The 14,758-nt window shown below is 48.3% G+C and overlaps 1 protein-coding gene across 1 annotated transcript in view; it reads right to left on the reverse strand.

The window, feature by feature from the left end:
- Positions 1–14,758, reverse strand: part of epg5 (ectopic P-granules autophagy protein 5 homolog (C. elegans)) — a gene marked incomplete at its 5' end in the record, with an annotated part of 131,151 nt that overhangs the window by 70,575 nt on the left and 45,818 nt on the right. Inside the window, 3 exons of the mRNA XM_084323116.1 lie at positions 13,590–13,734; positions 13,843–13,983; positions 14,466–14,728. Of these exons, the coding sequence (XP_084179242.1) occupies positions 13,590–13,734; positions 13,843–13,983; positions 14,466–14,728 (549 nt within the window). The remainder of the gene's footprint in view (positions 1–13,589; positions 13,735–13,842; positions 13,984–14,465; positions 14,729–14,758) is intronic.

Consider the following 14,758-nt stretch of genomic DNA (forward strand, 5'->3'; position numbering starts at 1 on the left):
TCTGGGAGACGATAGGGGGCGGTTTTTTCACATCTGAGCTCCTGATGCGGCTGGTTTACCAACGGGAGACTCCGTTGATGAAATATGAATTCAGATCGCTAATAAAAAAATAACACGCTAATTGTCGTGGTGAGCATTCAGGGGGCGGGCTGATAACACGTGTTATCACGTGGTGGGCTCTCAAAGTGTTAAGAAAGTGAATATCAGGAAGGCAGCAGGACCGGACGCTTGAAGCCTTTTTACAACGCATCGCCGTTTCCGGGTTCCCGTTTTGCGCTCTGATTGGCCAGGTCATGTGACATGAGCGCCAATTGTGGGACGGCAAGTTTCTACACTGGTTAAGCTTAGGCACTCTTCGAAGTTGGTTAAGGTTAGAGTTTGTCTTAGAGCGTGACGGCAAGTTCTTTCGCCGGTTAAGCTTAGGCACTAATTTCGAAGTTGGTTAAGGTTAGAGTTTGTCTTAGAGCATGGCAATAGAACGCCAGGTAGTTTGCAGGCTGTTCGACGCGGAAATGGGCAAACACGCTATTGGGCGCACATGTCACATGACCTGGCCAATCAGAGCGCCGGAAAAAAGGCCGCGTCCTAAGTCTGTGCCGACCAACTGGCCCCGGTATTCACTGACATATTTAACCTGTCCTTAGAACAGGCTGTCATCCCCACCTGTCTGAAGAAGTCCACCATTATCCCTGTACCCAAAAAATCTACGCCCGCTTGCCTCAACGACTACCGCCCTGTAGCTCTCACCTCCATAGCCATGAAGTGCTTTGAGAAGCTAGTGAAGGGCTACATCTGTTCCTCCCTCCCCATCAACCTGGACCCCCTGCAATTTGCATATCGCCCCAACAAGTCCACGGAGGACGCCATAGCCCATGTGCTGCACACAGCAGCATCACACCTGGACAAGAGGCAGGGGAACTATGTGAGAATGCTGTTCATCGACTACAGCCCAGCATTCAATACCATAGTCCCCTCCAAACTCATAGCCAAGCTCAGGGACCTGGGCTTGAACTATGACCTCTGCCAGTGGGTCTTGGACTTCCTGACGGGTAGACCCCAGGTGGTGAGAGCAGGCAACTGCACCTCCTCATCCATCATGCTCAACATAGGGGCCCCCCAGGGCTGTGTTCTGAGTCCCCTCCTCTACTCCCTGTACACACACGACTGTGTGGCACAGTGGAACAACAACACAATCATCAAATTTGCTGACGACACAGTAGTGGTGGGCCTGATCTCTGCCAACGATGAGAGGGCCTACCTGGAAGAGGTAAAGAATCTGTCACAGTGGTGTCAGGAGAACGGCCTCTCCCTGAACGTCAGCAAAACAAAAGAGATGATTGTGGACTTTAGGAGGTCGGGGGTCAGGGACTACAGCCCCCATAGCATCGATGGGGCACCGGTTGAGAGAGTGAACAGTTTTAAGTACCTCGGAGTCCACATATCCGAGGACTTGACATGGACCACACACATTGACAGTGTTATCAAGAAGGCACGGCAACGCCTCTACTTCCTTAGGCGCTTAAGGAAGTTCCAAGTGAGTCAGAAGATCCTTAAGAACTTCTACTCATGCACAATAGAGAGCATCCTGACTGACAATATCACCTCCTGGTTTGGTAGGGATGCCCCGATCACGTTTTTTGCCACCGATACGATCACCGATCGTCGTGAGCCATATCGGCCGATACCGATCCGATACCGATCGTTTTTGATAAAAAAAAGATTTAACTGTATTTTATATAATATAATTTTTTATTTATTTTTTATAAAATATATATATTATATAATTAGACTTGTACTTGCATTATCTGCGAGACATCGCCACCACGCAACAAGCTCCACTGTCTGTGTGTACTCTAGTAGCCTCCAGCTACGGCCAGGATTCTCCGGAGCTGCAGCTGGACCTATGACTCGAGTAGCCTCGAGCTACGGCCAGGATTCTCCTGCGCTGCAGCTGGACCCTATTGGTATAACGTTACTGTGCTCAGCAAGCCCTCAGCTCGAATACGCGTCGAATCAGTGTTATAAGACATTGACATCAGGAGCTATCTGTAGCTACTGCTAGCCGGATATATAACGTTGATACAGCGCCTCAGTGAATTATTTAGTTCAATGGGACATTAAGTTTTGATCAGTGAACTAACTTGCGCTAACGTGAGCTAACAGAGTATTATACACGTCTCTACTAGACTATTGCTGGAGCATTTGTTGATATCAGGAGCTATCGGTAGCTGGCCGGCTAGATACCGTTCGGTTAGACAATGGCTCATCATGTATTAAACTAAAAGTGAATAGTTGACTGGGTCATTTTGTACCGGTAGCAGCTAAGCTAACGTTAGCTCAGGGAGACGCCGTCCTCCCATCCCACTAGACTAGACCCGTGTTTACATGTGTGCAGGAGGGGCTGGAGGGAGAAGCAGACGCCGCAGCGAGTGAGATCGGTTTTGACGATCGGCGAAAATAAAGCATTATCACCGATCACCGATCGCATATTTATACTGATTATCGGCCGATAACGATCGGTGGCCGAACGATCGGGGCATCCCTATGGTTTGGGAATAGCACTGCACAAGACCGTAGCAAACTACAGAGAGTGGCCCGTTCAGCCGAACGCACAATTGGAGGTGGGCTTCCCACTCTCCAAGACATTTACAACAAGCGGTGCATGGCTAAGGCTAAGAGAATAATCAAAGACTCCAGCCACCCAAACAACTGCCTCTTTGAACTGCTGCGGTCAGGCAAGCGATACCGGAGTCTCATGGCAAGCACAGAGAGACTCTTCTATCCTCAGGCCATCAGGATGCTAAATGACAATAACACTATGTAACAACCATCAAATACACTCACAGCACACACATCCACACGCACACACTCACTTTAAACAAACAACTCACTGCAGCAGTGCAGCACCCACTTTAGACACTTAACACACTTTATATTTATTGGTAAAGAATTTGCACTACAACTCATACCTCATTACACCTTACTGTAAATTGTACCTAAATTGTACCTCATCCCATTTCTGCATTGTACTGTATATTGTATTTTAACGCAGTTACATTTTAAAAAATGTTTACTTCTTTTTATTTGAATAACAGGTGTACAGCAGATACATGTCCCACAGCACAAAAAAAAAATTGGTTTTCATTTATCTATTTATTTAACTATTAAACAATAAAAAACAAATTGGCCATAATTGACTGAGCAAACTAATGCTTACTGCTGTAACCTACTAATAACACTTAAGTAAATCTGAAGATTATTATATACTGTAGCAGATGCCTTGGAGGATAAGTCATGGACAACTGTAGCGTGTGCTTGTTTATACATAACCCCTTTCATGACTGTGATAAGATAAGATAAGATAAGATATTCCTTTATTGATCCCCTTGGGGAAATTCAGGCATCATAGCAGCATGGGGGGAGGGGGGAGGGGTACAGGTAGTAAAACAACACAGTATACAGGTAGTAAAAGACAACACAGGCAGTGTAAACAATTTGATCAATATGGTCAATATAATTTACTATCTGACTAGCTGAGGAATATTCACATTATTCACAGTGTCACATGAGGTGCAGTATGCAAGAGGTAGTGTTATAATTTACTATCTACTGAGTGTACATTAATCAAAGTACCAGGGTAGTCTACTTTGTCCCCCTTGGGTTCCTATAAGTCCCAGGTCAATGTCTGGTAGCAGTCGCTGTCGCTGCCCCCTGTTGTGGGGCCTGGAGGCTGCTAGTCGCTGCCCACTGTTGTGGAGCCTGATGGCCGCTGGTATGAAGGACTGTCCGAGGCGGTTAGTTGAGTGTCGGGGGGGGATGAGTCTGTGGCTGAACGAGCTTCTCATCTTGACTAGCTCGTCGTAGAGGGGGTGGTAGGGGTTCTCCATGATGGCATCCAGCTTCCTTATCATCCCCCTCTCTCCCATCACCTCAAGTCTAGGTAGCTCGACTCCCACCACGGAGCTAGCCTTCCTCACCAGCTTGTTGAGCTTGTTGGTGTCCCTTGAGTTGATGTAGCCTCCCCAGCATGCCACAGCATAGAAGAGGATGCTGGCCACAACAGACTGGTAAAAAGACTGCAGCAGTTTGTTGCACACATTGAAGGACCTGAGTCTCCTCAGGAAGAACAGCCTGCTCTGTCCCTTCCTGTAGAGGGCCTCTGTGTTGTCCGACCAGTCCAGTTTATTGTTCAGGTGTACCCCAAGGAACTTGTATGAGTCCACCATCTCCACATCCACCCCTCGGATGGAGATGGGAATCGGGGGGGGCCTCTTCTTGCCCCTCCGGAAGTCCACCACCAGCTCCTTGGTCTTACTGGTGTTGAGTTGGAGGTGGTTGCTGTCGCTCCACCCCACGAAGCTCTCCACCAGGGCTCTGTACTCCTCCTCATCATCGTCGGTGATGTAGCTTACGATGGAGGAGTCGTCTGAGAACTTCTGCAGGTGGCACCCGCTGGAGTTGCGGCAGAAGTCTGAGGTGTAGAGGGTGAAGAGGAAGGGTGACAGCACAGTTCCCTGGGGGGCGCCGGTGTTGCTCACCAGTACGTCAGACTGACTGTCCTTTAGTCTGACGTACTGTGGCCTCTCAGTGAGGTAGTCCTTGATCCAGGCCACCAAGCCGTGCTCCAGCTGCATCGCAGAGAGCTTCTCCGCTAGCAGTGACGGCTGGATGGTGTTGAAGGCGCTGGAGAAATCAAAGAACATAATCCTCACTGAGCTGCGCGGCTTCTCCAGGTGCGTGTACGCTCTGTGGAGCATGTAGATGATGGCATCCTCCACCCCGATGTTTGCCTGGTATGCAAACTGCAGGGGGTCGAGGGAGTCACGCACCAGGGGCTTGAGGTGTTGCAGGACCAGTCTCTCAAACGTCTTCATGACGTGTGACGTCAGAGCGACTGGCCTGTAGTCGTTGGGGGTGCTGGGACGTCCCTTCTTGGGCACCGGGACAATGCAGGAGGTCTTCCAGAGCTGGGGCACCCTCTCCAGCCTCAGGGAGAGGTTGAAAAGATGCTGGAGCGGTGCTGCCAGCTGCTCTGCACATACCTTGAGCACCCTGGGATTGGTGTTGTCCGGTCCTCTGGCTTTGTTTACATTAATTTTGGAGAGCTGCCTACTGACCTGACTGGTTGTGATCGTCAGGGTTGGGGGTGGTGGGCAGTCTGCTGGTGTTGGGGGTGGGGTGCCGTTGCTGATGGGTGTGGGGGGGTGGGGGGGCTGCTTTGTAGGTGTGATCTGGTGCTGGTGTCGATGGGTGGGGGGAGGGGTGTGGGGAGGCCACTCTGGTCAAAGCGGTTGAAAAACGAGTTGAACTCGTTTGCACGCTCTGGAGGGCCCTCCACAGCTGTGCCCTGCTGTTTGAAACCAGTGATCTTCCTGACCCCCGCCCACACCTCCCTGGTGTTGTTGGCCTGTAGTCTGCCCTCCAGCCTGTCCTTGTAGCTGACCTTGGCTGCCCTTAGCTCTTTTTTGAGCTCCCTTTGGACAGCCCTGGCCTGCTCAGTGTCCCCTGCCATGAAGGCCCTCTTTTTCCTGTTTAGCAGGTGTTTAATGTCCTTGCTAATCCAGGGTTTATTGTTTGAGAAGCAGCGTACCCTCTTTGTGGGTACGATGCTCTCCTCACAGAACCTGATGTAGTCTGTGATGCAGTGGGATAGTCCATCAATGTCATCACCGTAAGCCCTCTCAAACATATCCCAGTCTGTCGACCTGAAACACTCCTGTAGCTCCTCCTCGACGTCGTCAGACCACTGTGGGACAGACATGGTGGTCGGAGGCTGTCTCTTAATGAGAGGCGTGTATGTGGATACAAGCCTCACAAGGTTGTGGTCTGACTGGCCGAGGGGGGGCAGGGAAGTCGCACTGAAAGCCTCCTTCACGTTAGCATACAGGAGGTCCAGAGTTTTGTCTCCCCTGGTTTTGCAGGTGACATACTGGGTGAAGTTTGTCAGGGTCTTGTTCAGTCTGACATGGTTGAAGTCCCCATTGATAAAAATAAATGCATCCGGGTGTTTTGTCTGAAGCGCCGCGACGGTGGAGTGTATGACGTCGCTCGCCTGCGCCGCCGCCGCGCTGGGTGGGATGTAAACAGTGAGAGCCAGGACGTGTGTTATTTCTCGCGGTAAATAGTATGGCCGCAGACTCAGTGCCAATAGTTCAATGTCGGGGGAACAGATACGTTCCTTAATGGTGATGTGCCCCGGGTGGCACCATTTGGAGTTAACAAAGACAACAAGCCCTCCTCCTCTCCGCTTGCCGCTCTGTTTACTCCGGTCGGCGCGCACCACCGTGAAGCCCTCCTGTTCTATTGCACTGTCCGGGATGTTCTCGTTCAGCCAGGATTCGGTGAAGCACAGTAGGCTTGCCTCCTTGTACTCACGCTGGTTGATCATCAGGGCTGAGAGCTCGTCGGTCTTGTTGACCAGCGATCGCACGTTCCCCATGACGACAGCGGGCAGGTAAGGCTTGAATCTCCTGCTGTCCTCTCTCCTGTCCTTCACGCTCGTGCCAGCTCGATTTCCCCGTCTGCGAATCCTTATTTCGGCTGGTAGATTCCTCGGTGGTTCTGCAACTCTGTTTCGAAAGCAGAGGAGAGCCTCCCTCGGGTAAACCAGCCCGCCGTTGTTGCTGTTGTTGTTGTTGTTGTTGTCGTCCTGCCGCGGGTAAACCAGCCTGCCGCCGGTGTTGTTGTCCATTGTTCAGAGCTGTGCTCGACCGAACTTGCCTAACTCAGCTAACTTCACAGAAGTTGTTACAAATGCCTTAACTTGGTCTAAAGCAACGCACAGTCACTTATACACCTATTATGTAAGTATAATCACAAAAAGAATAATTAAGAAAGTAGTAAACGCGATAAGAAGTAAAGGGGGTGGGAGCTGCTATGAAAAGGCTGCCACTCTCCTCGGCGCCAACTTAGTGATGCTTGAATACAGGGGCAGCCAGGGCTTGCATCACAGTCATGAAAGGGGCTAGTTTATACTGGCTGAAATACGGACGAGAGGGAACTAGGTAGCGGGGCTATATTACTTTTAACATGTGCTTAAACCCAGTGTTCTCGACAACGTATGTATGGTCGCAGATCTGCTGCTATAAAAACACCTATGGCGTTTGTTATTGCTTTGGCCCGGCAGCGGGGAGCTGGGTTTGCACTAGGATCTGTTTCTTCCGTGTACCAGTGATATTCACATTCGGGTGATGCCGTTTCAAATGCGTGATAAAGTTTGCAATAAAGTTGAACAATGACATGGCTCTGGCTTGTCAGTTAGTATTGACTCGACATACGGGCTAATATGCTATGCTGAATTACAGCTAACGTTCAGTGTAGATGCGCGCTGCGTGGAATGAACAAACAACATCCGGTTAGTTGTGCACGTTATATTAGGGCCGGGGGGATTTAAGTTCCGCAAAAAAAGGTTCCATACCGTTGCAATCGCTCGGTGGACAGCGCGTACTGTACCGGAGGACCACATTAAGCCGGTACAGTACGTATCCGCGTACCGTTACACCCCTAATTTCTTGGCAAAGTATGTTTTTTTTTTTTATCCACTTTTTCTCCCATTTTCTATATTTTCTCCCATCCCAATTTCGTATCATCCAATTCAACCCTCCCCTGTCACGAACGCTGTTTCTTGCCTCCCACAAGCCGGCTGCAATGTGGACTAAGTCATACATAGCACAAGTCCCCTCCGGTACTTGAGGTAACAGCAGTCGCATCTTTTCACCTGCGCAGCTCGATCTCTCAGTGGCGAGGAGTAACACGTGGGAGGCTCACGCTGCCCCCGACACTTCCTGATTCTACTGCGCAGGCGCACCAACCGACCTGTAGGAGTCGCTGTCCACAACGCCCGATCACCACCCATCAGTTTCCCACCCCCTAATACGGCCAATGTGTATTAGTACGGACGACCAGCTAAACTGAAAGCAAATGTGGAGCGCTGGGCTCGAACAGGCAAGCCCAGCGTCTCTAGATTTCGTGGCGAGCGCCTTGCCCACTACGCCACGTAGCCGCCCCTTGGCAAAGTATGTTATAATAATCAGCAATCTATATATATTTTTTTTTTGATCCACTTTTTCTCCCATTTTTCTATATTTTTTCTCCCATCCCAATTTCGTATCATCCAATTCAACCCTCCCCTGTCACGAACGCTGTTTCTTGCCTCCCACAAGCCGGCTGCAATGTGGACTAAGTCATACATAGCACAAGTCCCCTCCGGTACTTGAGGTAACAGCAGTCGCATCTTTTCACCTGCGCAGCTCGATCTCTCAGTGTCGAGGAGTAACGCGTGGGAGGCTCACGCTGCCCCCGACACTTCCTGATTCTACTGCGCAGGCGCACCAACCGACTTGTAGGAGTCGCTTGTTCACAACGTTCGATCCCCACCCTTCAGTTTTCCCTCCCCGTAATACGGCCAATGTGTATTACTGCGGACGACCAGCTAAACTGAAAACAATGTGGAGAGCTGGATTCGAACACGCGAATCCTAGCGTCTCCACACTGGTGGCGAGTGCCTTGCCCACTACACCACCTAGCCGCCCAGCAATCTATATATTTTTTTGGATCCATCTGGATCTCAGGTAATTCATTTAGTAAGTAGGCACATGGAGACAAGTCAAATTCCATTTTCCAATACAGATTTTGTAAATTAATGAATACAATTCCAGAATAGTTGATTTTTCACAGTGCCAAAACATGTGTATAAATGTTCCTTCGTTAGTTTTACATCTAGGACAGTTTAATGAGTTATCTCTAGAAATGTTATGCATTTATATTAGTTAGATACAATTTATGGTAGGGCTGGGCGATATGGCCAAAAATGATATCGCAATAACGATATCGATAACAATTAAAAAAAATCGATAAAAAAGAAAATCGAATATATAAAAAAATATATATACCGTAATTCCTCTAATAGTAACCCCGGCTTGTATTTGTTTCAACTGTAGCGGGTACCAGGCTTGTATTAGGAGGAGGCCTGTATAAGAGGGAGGCCTATATTTCAAATTTTCAAACGGATCATAATGAATAAATCAACATTCAGTTTGAACCCAGTAAAATGTACTGGGTTCATTTATTGAAACCAAGTACTGTATGAAATAGTAAACAGTGCAATTACAGGTGGTCACTGGTCATTTCAACGTTACAGTGAAATCAAGTAACTAGCTCAGTATGCAGCTCAGTATATTAGTAACCCGGCTTGTATTAGGAGGCCGGCTTATAATTGCTTAGCTCAAGAGCGCACCCGGCCATTAATAGAGACCCGGCTTGTATTTGAGACCCGGTTACTATTAGAGGAATTACGGTATATATATATTTTTAAACAACAGATGTATGTTTATTTTGCAGCAATTCTTTGTCGTTGCCGCCATCTTTAGTGTTACAACCCTGACGATCACAATCAGTCAGGTCAGTAGGCAGCTCTCCAGGATTAATGTAAACAAGGCCAGAGGACCGGACAACACCAATCCCAGGGTGCTCAAGGTATGTGCGGAGCAGCTGGCAGCACCGCTCCAGCATCTTTTCAACCTCTCCCTGAGGCTGGAGAGGGTGCCCCAGCTCTGGAAGACCTCCTGCATTGTCCCGGTGCCCAAGAAGGGACGTCCCAGCACCCTCAACGACTACAGGCCAGTCGCTCTGACGTCACACGTCATGAAGACGTTTGAGAGACTGGTCCTGCAACACCTCAAGCCCCTGGTGCGTGACTCCCTCGACCCCCTGCAGTTTGCATACCAGGCAAACATCGGGGTGGAGGATGCCATCATCTACATGCTCCACAGAGCGTACACGCACCTGGAGAAGCCGCGCAGCTCAGTGAGGATTATGTTCTTTGATTTCTCCAGCGCCTTCAACACCATCCAGCCGTCACTGCTAGCGGAGAAGCTCTCGGCGATGCAGCACGGCTTGGTGGCCTGGATCAAGGACTATCTCACTGAGAGGCCACAGTACGTCAGACTAAAGGACAGTCAGTCTGACGTACTGGTGAGCAACACCGGCACCCCCCAAGGAACTGTGCTGTCACCCTTCCTCTTCACCCTCTACACCTCAGACTTCTGCCGCAACTCAAGCGGGTGCCACCTGCAGAAGTTCTCAGACGACTCCTCCATCGTAAGCTACATCACCGACGATGATGAGGATGAGTACAGAGCCCTGGTGGAGAGCTTCGTGGGGTGGAGCGACAGCAACCACCTCCAACTCAACACCAGTAAGACCAAGGAGCTGGTGGTGGACTTCCGGAGGGGCAAGAAGAGGCCCCCCCCCCCGATTCCCATCTCCATCCGAGGGGTGGATGTGGAGATGGTGGACTCATACAAGTTCCTTGGGGTACACCTGAACAATAAACTGGACTGGTCGGACAACACAGAGGCCCTCTACAGGAAGGGACAGAGCAGGCTGTTCTTCCTGAGGAGACTCAGGTCCTTCAATGTGTGCAACAGACTGCTGCAGTCTTTTTACCAGTCTGTTGTGGCCAGCATCCTCTTCTATGCTGTGGCATGCTGGGGAGGCTACATCAACTCAAGGGACACCAACAAGCTCAACAAGCTGGTGAGGAAGGCTAGCTCCGTGGTGGGAGTCGAGCTACCTAGACTTGAGGTGATGGCAGAGAGGGGGATGATAAGGAAGCTGGCTGCCATCATGGAGAACCCCTACCACCCCCTCTACGACGAGCTAGTCAAGATGAGAAGCTCGATCAGCCACAGACTCATTCCCCCCCGACACTCAACTAACCGCCTCGGACAGTCCTTCATACCAGCGGCCATCAGGCTCCACAACAGTGGGCAGCGACTAGCAGCCTCCAGGCTCCACAACAGGGGGCAGCGACAGCGACTGCTACCAGACATTGACCTGGGACTTATAGGAACCCAAGGAGGACAACCTACACTACCTTAGGCTTACTGCACCCTATGTGGCTACTGTGATACTGTGAATAATGTATATTTCAGTGGATACCGTGATACTGTGAATAATGTATACTCAGTAGATAGTAAATTATAACACTACCTCATGCATACTGCACCTTATGTGACACTGTGAATAATGTGAATATTCCTCAGCTAGTCAGATAGTAAATTATATTGACCATATTGATCAAATTGTTTACACTGCCTGTGTTGTTTTTTACTACCTGTATACTGTGTTGTTTTACTACGGCCAGTATATGTATGGCCAGTAATTAAAGTACATAAAGCGGTAGTGGTTTAATGATACCATACTTATCAATACAGTCAGGGAATTGTACCCCTTAGTTACAGGTCTGTCTCCCAAATCCTCAACAAAGGCAAAAAATATGAGTGACATTCTTTGGAGAAGATGTTCAGTTACTTTTCTACTCTGCATTGTATATTGTATATATGTATATATATTGAACACTTTTGTACTTGACTTCTATTTTATACTTATTATACTTATTTTATACTTATCTATTTTTATCTAGCACAATCTCTGGAGCAAAACAGAAAGAAGCATTTTATATAAAAGTATTCTGTACTTTTGTATGACAACTAATAAAGAAACTTGAAACTTGAATTAGTTTTAACATTTGAAAATATTCACTATTATTATAACATGACTTCTCCTGGGCCCTCATTTATCAATGGTGCGTACGCACAGATATGTGCGTAACCCGTGCGTACGATCATTTCTTTTTTTTAAACTTTGACCAGTCAGCTGGTTCTTTTCGCGTTTATCGCTTTTTCTGGTCAAGTATGACCGACAGAAACAGGTTGAATGGGGTATAGATGGGGGGAAAGACACTCTGAGAAAATACGGCGAGTCCGGGAGTCGAACTCGTGTACCCCAGATCCGTGACGCGCACGGTTGTCCCCGACGCCGAAATAGCGTTCGAGGTACGCGGTGAGCTACTGGGGCGAGTCCGGGAGTCGAACTCGTGTACCCCAGATCCGTGACGCGCACGGTTGTCCCCGACGCCGAAATAGCGTTCGAGGTACGCGGTGAGCTACTGGAGCTCCCCTCGTACGATCATTTCTAAGCAAAGTGTGGGACTTATCAATTTGAACGTGTGCTTGACTTAGTGCGTCTATATACGCACAGCCCAGACCGTGTGTACCTGGCGCCCAGCGGTAGAATATGAAGACTGCACGCACCATGAGACGGACTTTCATGCATTAGTTTACTTTCAACACTGACGTGTTCATATGATCCGTAATTCATTATAGTTCATTATAAAATAGCGACATTAGTGTAATTATTGTCAAACCCTATAAATATAGCATTTGGAATAGGTCTTTCTTTCTGAATGAATGCAGCATGGTTTATATATAGCATTATCGGAATACTACGGGGTGCGCTGACTGCGCTCCGCGGGGAACTGTTTTCAGAGAAAGCAGATAGGAATGAATGAATGAATGAGGGGCAGTCTAATTGCAGAGAGAACATAATAATATTAAGTAGAGTCCGCTACCCGAGACACATTCTCCTCGATTTGTACCGCAATTTGAGACCCACATTGGAGCGTGGAGCAAAACGCAGTGTTGGATGTCGTAATTTCCCCAACCCCCAACTACATACAACATCCATATATCAATAACAGGAGGCCAAGAGAGTATTTTACGCCAGGTTACCCAACATAGACTGTACCGATGTAGCTTTCAAAGCTCCATCAATAAACAAATCCAGTAATGTGAACGGGATTCCACTCGGTCAATGTACAGATAATCTGCGATGCGCATTTTGGCTGATAATGTCGTTGCCGGTGGCTGGGAGGAACACGACTCATTCAGGCCTAATTGTATTTAATTCAATTGTAATGTTATTACTGGGGTATCTGTAATTAAAACATCACTTAAATTCAGATCAGGGTTATCCACTGAAGCCATAATGACTGACCAAAACCACGGAGATCACAATAGGCATTGTAGAGCGCAGAGTTGGCCTGCTGAAATTGATTTCATTTCAGTCATTACAGTGCAGTTAATGTCGGGTCAGCTTGTCATTTATTTCTGTCAATGTGCTGGTTCTGTAGCAGGACTGGGTCAGTCAACATCCTTGGCTCCCGGCGCACCGAAGATAGTCTACACGCTCCCTCCTCCTCAGCGGAGTTGTCTGTGAACTTGACAACTTCATTGGATTTATTTATTCTCTAAAAATATCTATAATCATACGATTAAATATTGTTTAAAATAAAACGCTAAATACTATTAGTCTGTGTGTCCGGTTTCCAAATAAGATTGTTCACAATCACAACGGGAAATGCTGTATATGTTCAATTTGTTGGTTACACCTCCATGATCAATCGCGCTCTCAGTGAAGTTTCTCATTGTTCGCTCGGCTTAGACCATTATTTCACATCCCATGGGGGTGTTTCATTACCATATATGGATAATCATGCACGAGCATAGACGGTAGAACAAATGGTATTTATAAACACGGAGTGTGCGTAGGACCCGTGTACGCACGGTTGATAAATCCCGATTTTTCTGTGCGTACACACATTCTAAATTCCGTGCGTAGGAACGGCAATAGAACACTTTCTACGCATTGTTGATAAATGAGGGCCCTGGTGTTTAGCAGCATCTCATTCACAACACATCCTCATGAATGAGGTGCAAATGTTCTCGGCCGATGGACTAGGGCCGCACCTGTATGACGCTGTTGAGCAGACGGACGTAGTCTCCATAAACGCCCCCTGTGAGGAGTGGCGCCACCCGATGGGTCACCTGCTGCGTTACACCCTGGGGGCACACACTGTCACACTGCAGGAAGAACTGGATACAACTCACAAACCTGAGAGGAAGAGGGGAACAGAGAACAGAGGCATGAATGAAACATTTTCTAAATGATAATGATTAAGATGTTTTTTTAGAAGCTGAGAGGGTGGCTGTAGTGTCTTACTGAGTGTTCTTGAGCAGGTAGAAGCTGAGAGGGTAGGTAGGAGGCAGGATGTTGTCCAGGAGATGCACTGCAGCCTTCAGGTGGCGAGACTGAATGAGACTCTTCAACAACACGACTCCTTCAGTACAGAACTGTTCCAGGCTGATGATGGCGGGAAGAGAAAACAATGACATGCACATTTAACATAACATACACCATAGTGAGGATGCTTCTCATCCAAAGCTCACAGTGCTAAGTCTGCTCTACCCACTGAGCTACACAAGACAAGTCAAGTCAAGTCAAGTCAAGAGTTTTATTTGTCACGGCATACAAGTATACAATGAAATGCGGGTGGTCTTGCCCGCAATGATGTGCAATACAGTAGTACAACATATAATAGAATCCAATAGACAACATTGTGCAATAAACGGGTAACATAGTGGGACATCACGGTATTTGTACATAGTTATTTACAGAGCATGAAGGACATGCTAGGTCCCTTGGTAGTGCAATACACTGTTACTATACTATTTTTAAAGTGACCTTTCTTTGTGGCCATAAGTGTGGGCGTGTGCAGCATGAGTGAGTGCTTTCTCATGTTAACCAGACCACGTGTTATGTATCGGATATGCGTGTCTACGAACCTGTGACCCACGGTAGTCATGGCGAGGGTTAGGTAGGAGCCAATGGGTATGCCCGATTTAACGGCCCGGAGAACAGAGCGCATGCTGGGAGCGTGCGTGAGCTCCGGAGAGGGGGCAGAGGCCGAGCCGGGAGCAGACCAGGCTGCCTGAGGGTTCCGAGCATTGCCATGGAGCTTCAGCCTTAGCAACAGTTGCCATGCCCACTGACTGAAAGACGCTTCGGCAGACACGCCCAGTCGGAGGACACTGGCCAGGTAGGACACCTGAGAGACGTGAGAGAAAATTGCACTTTA

This window comes from Notolepis coatsorum, assembly GCF_963971535.1.
Source record: "Notolepis coatsorum genome assembly, chromosome: 10".
NCBI classification, from domain to species: domain Eukaryota; kingdom Metazoa; phylum Chordata; class Actinopteri; order Aulopiformes; family Paralepididae; genus Notolepis; species Notolepis coatsorum.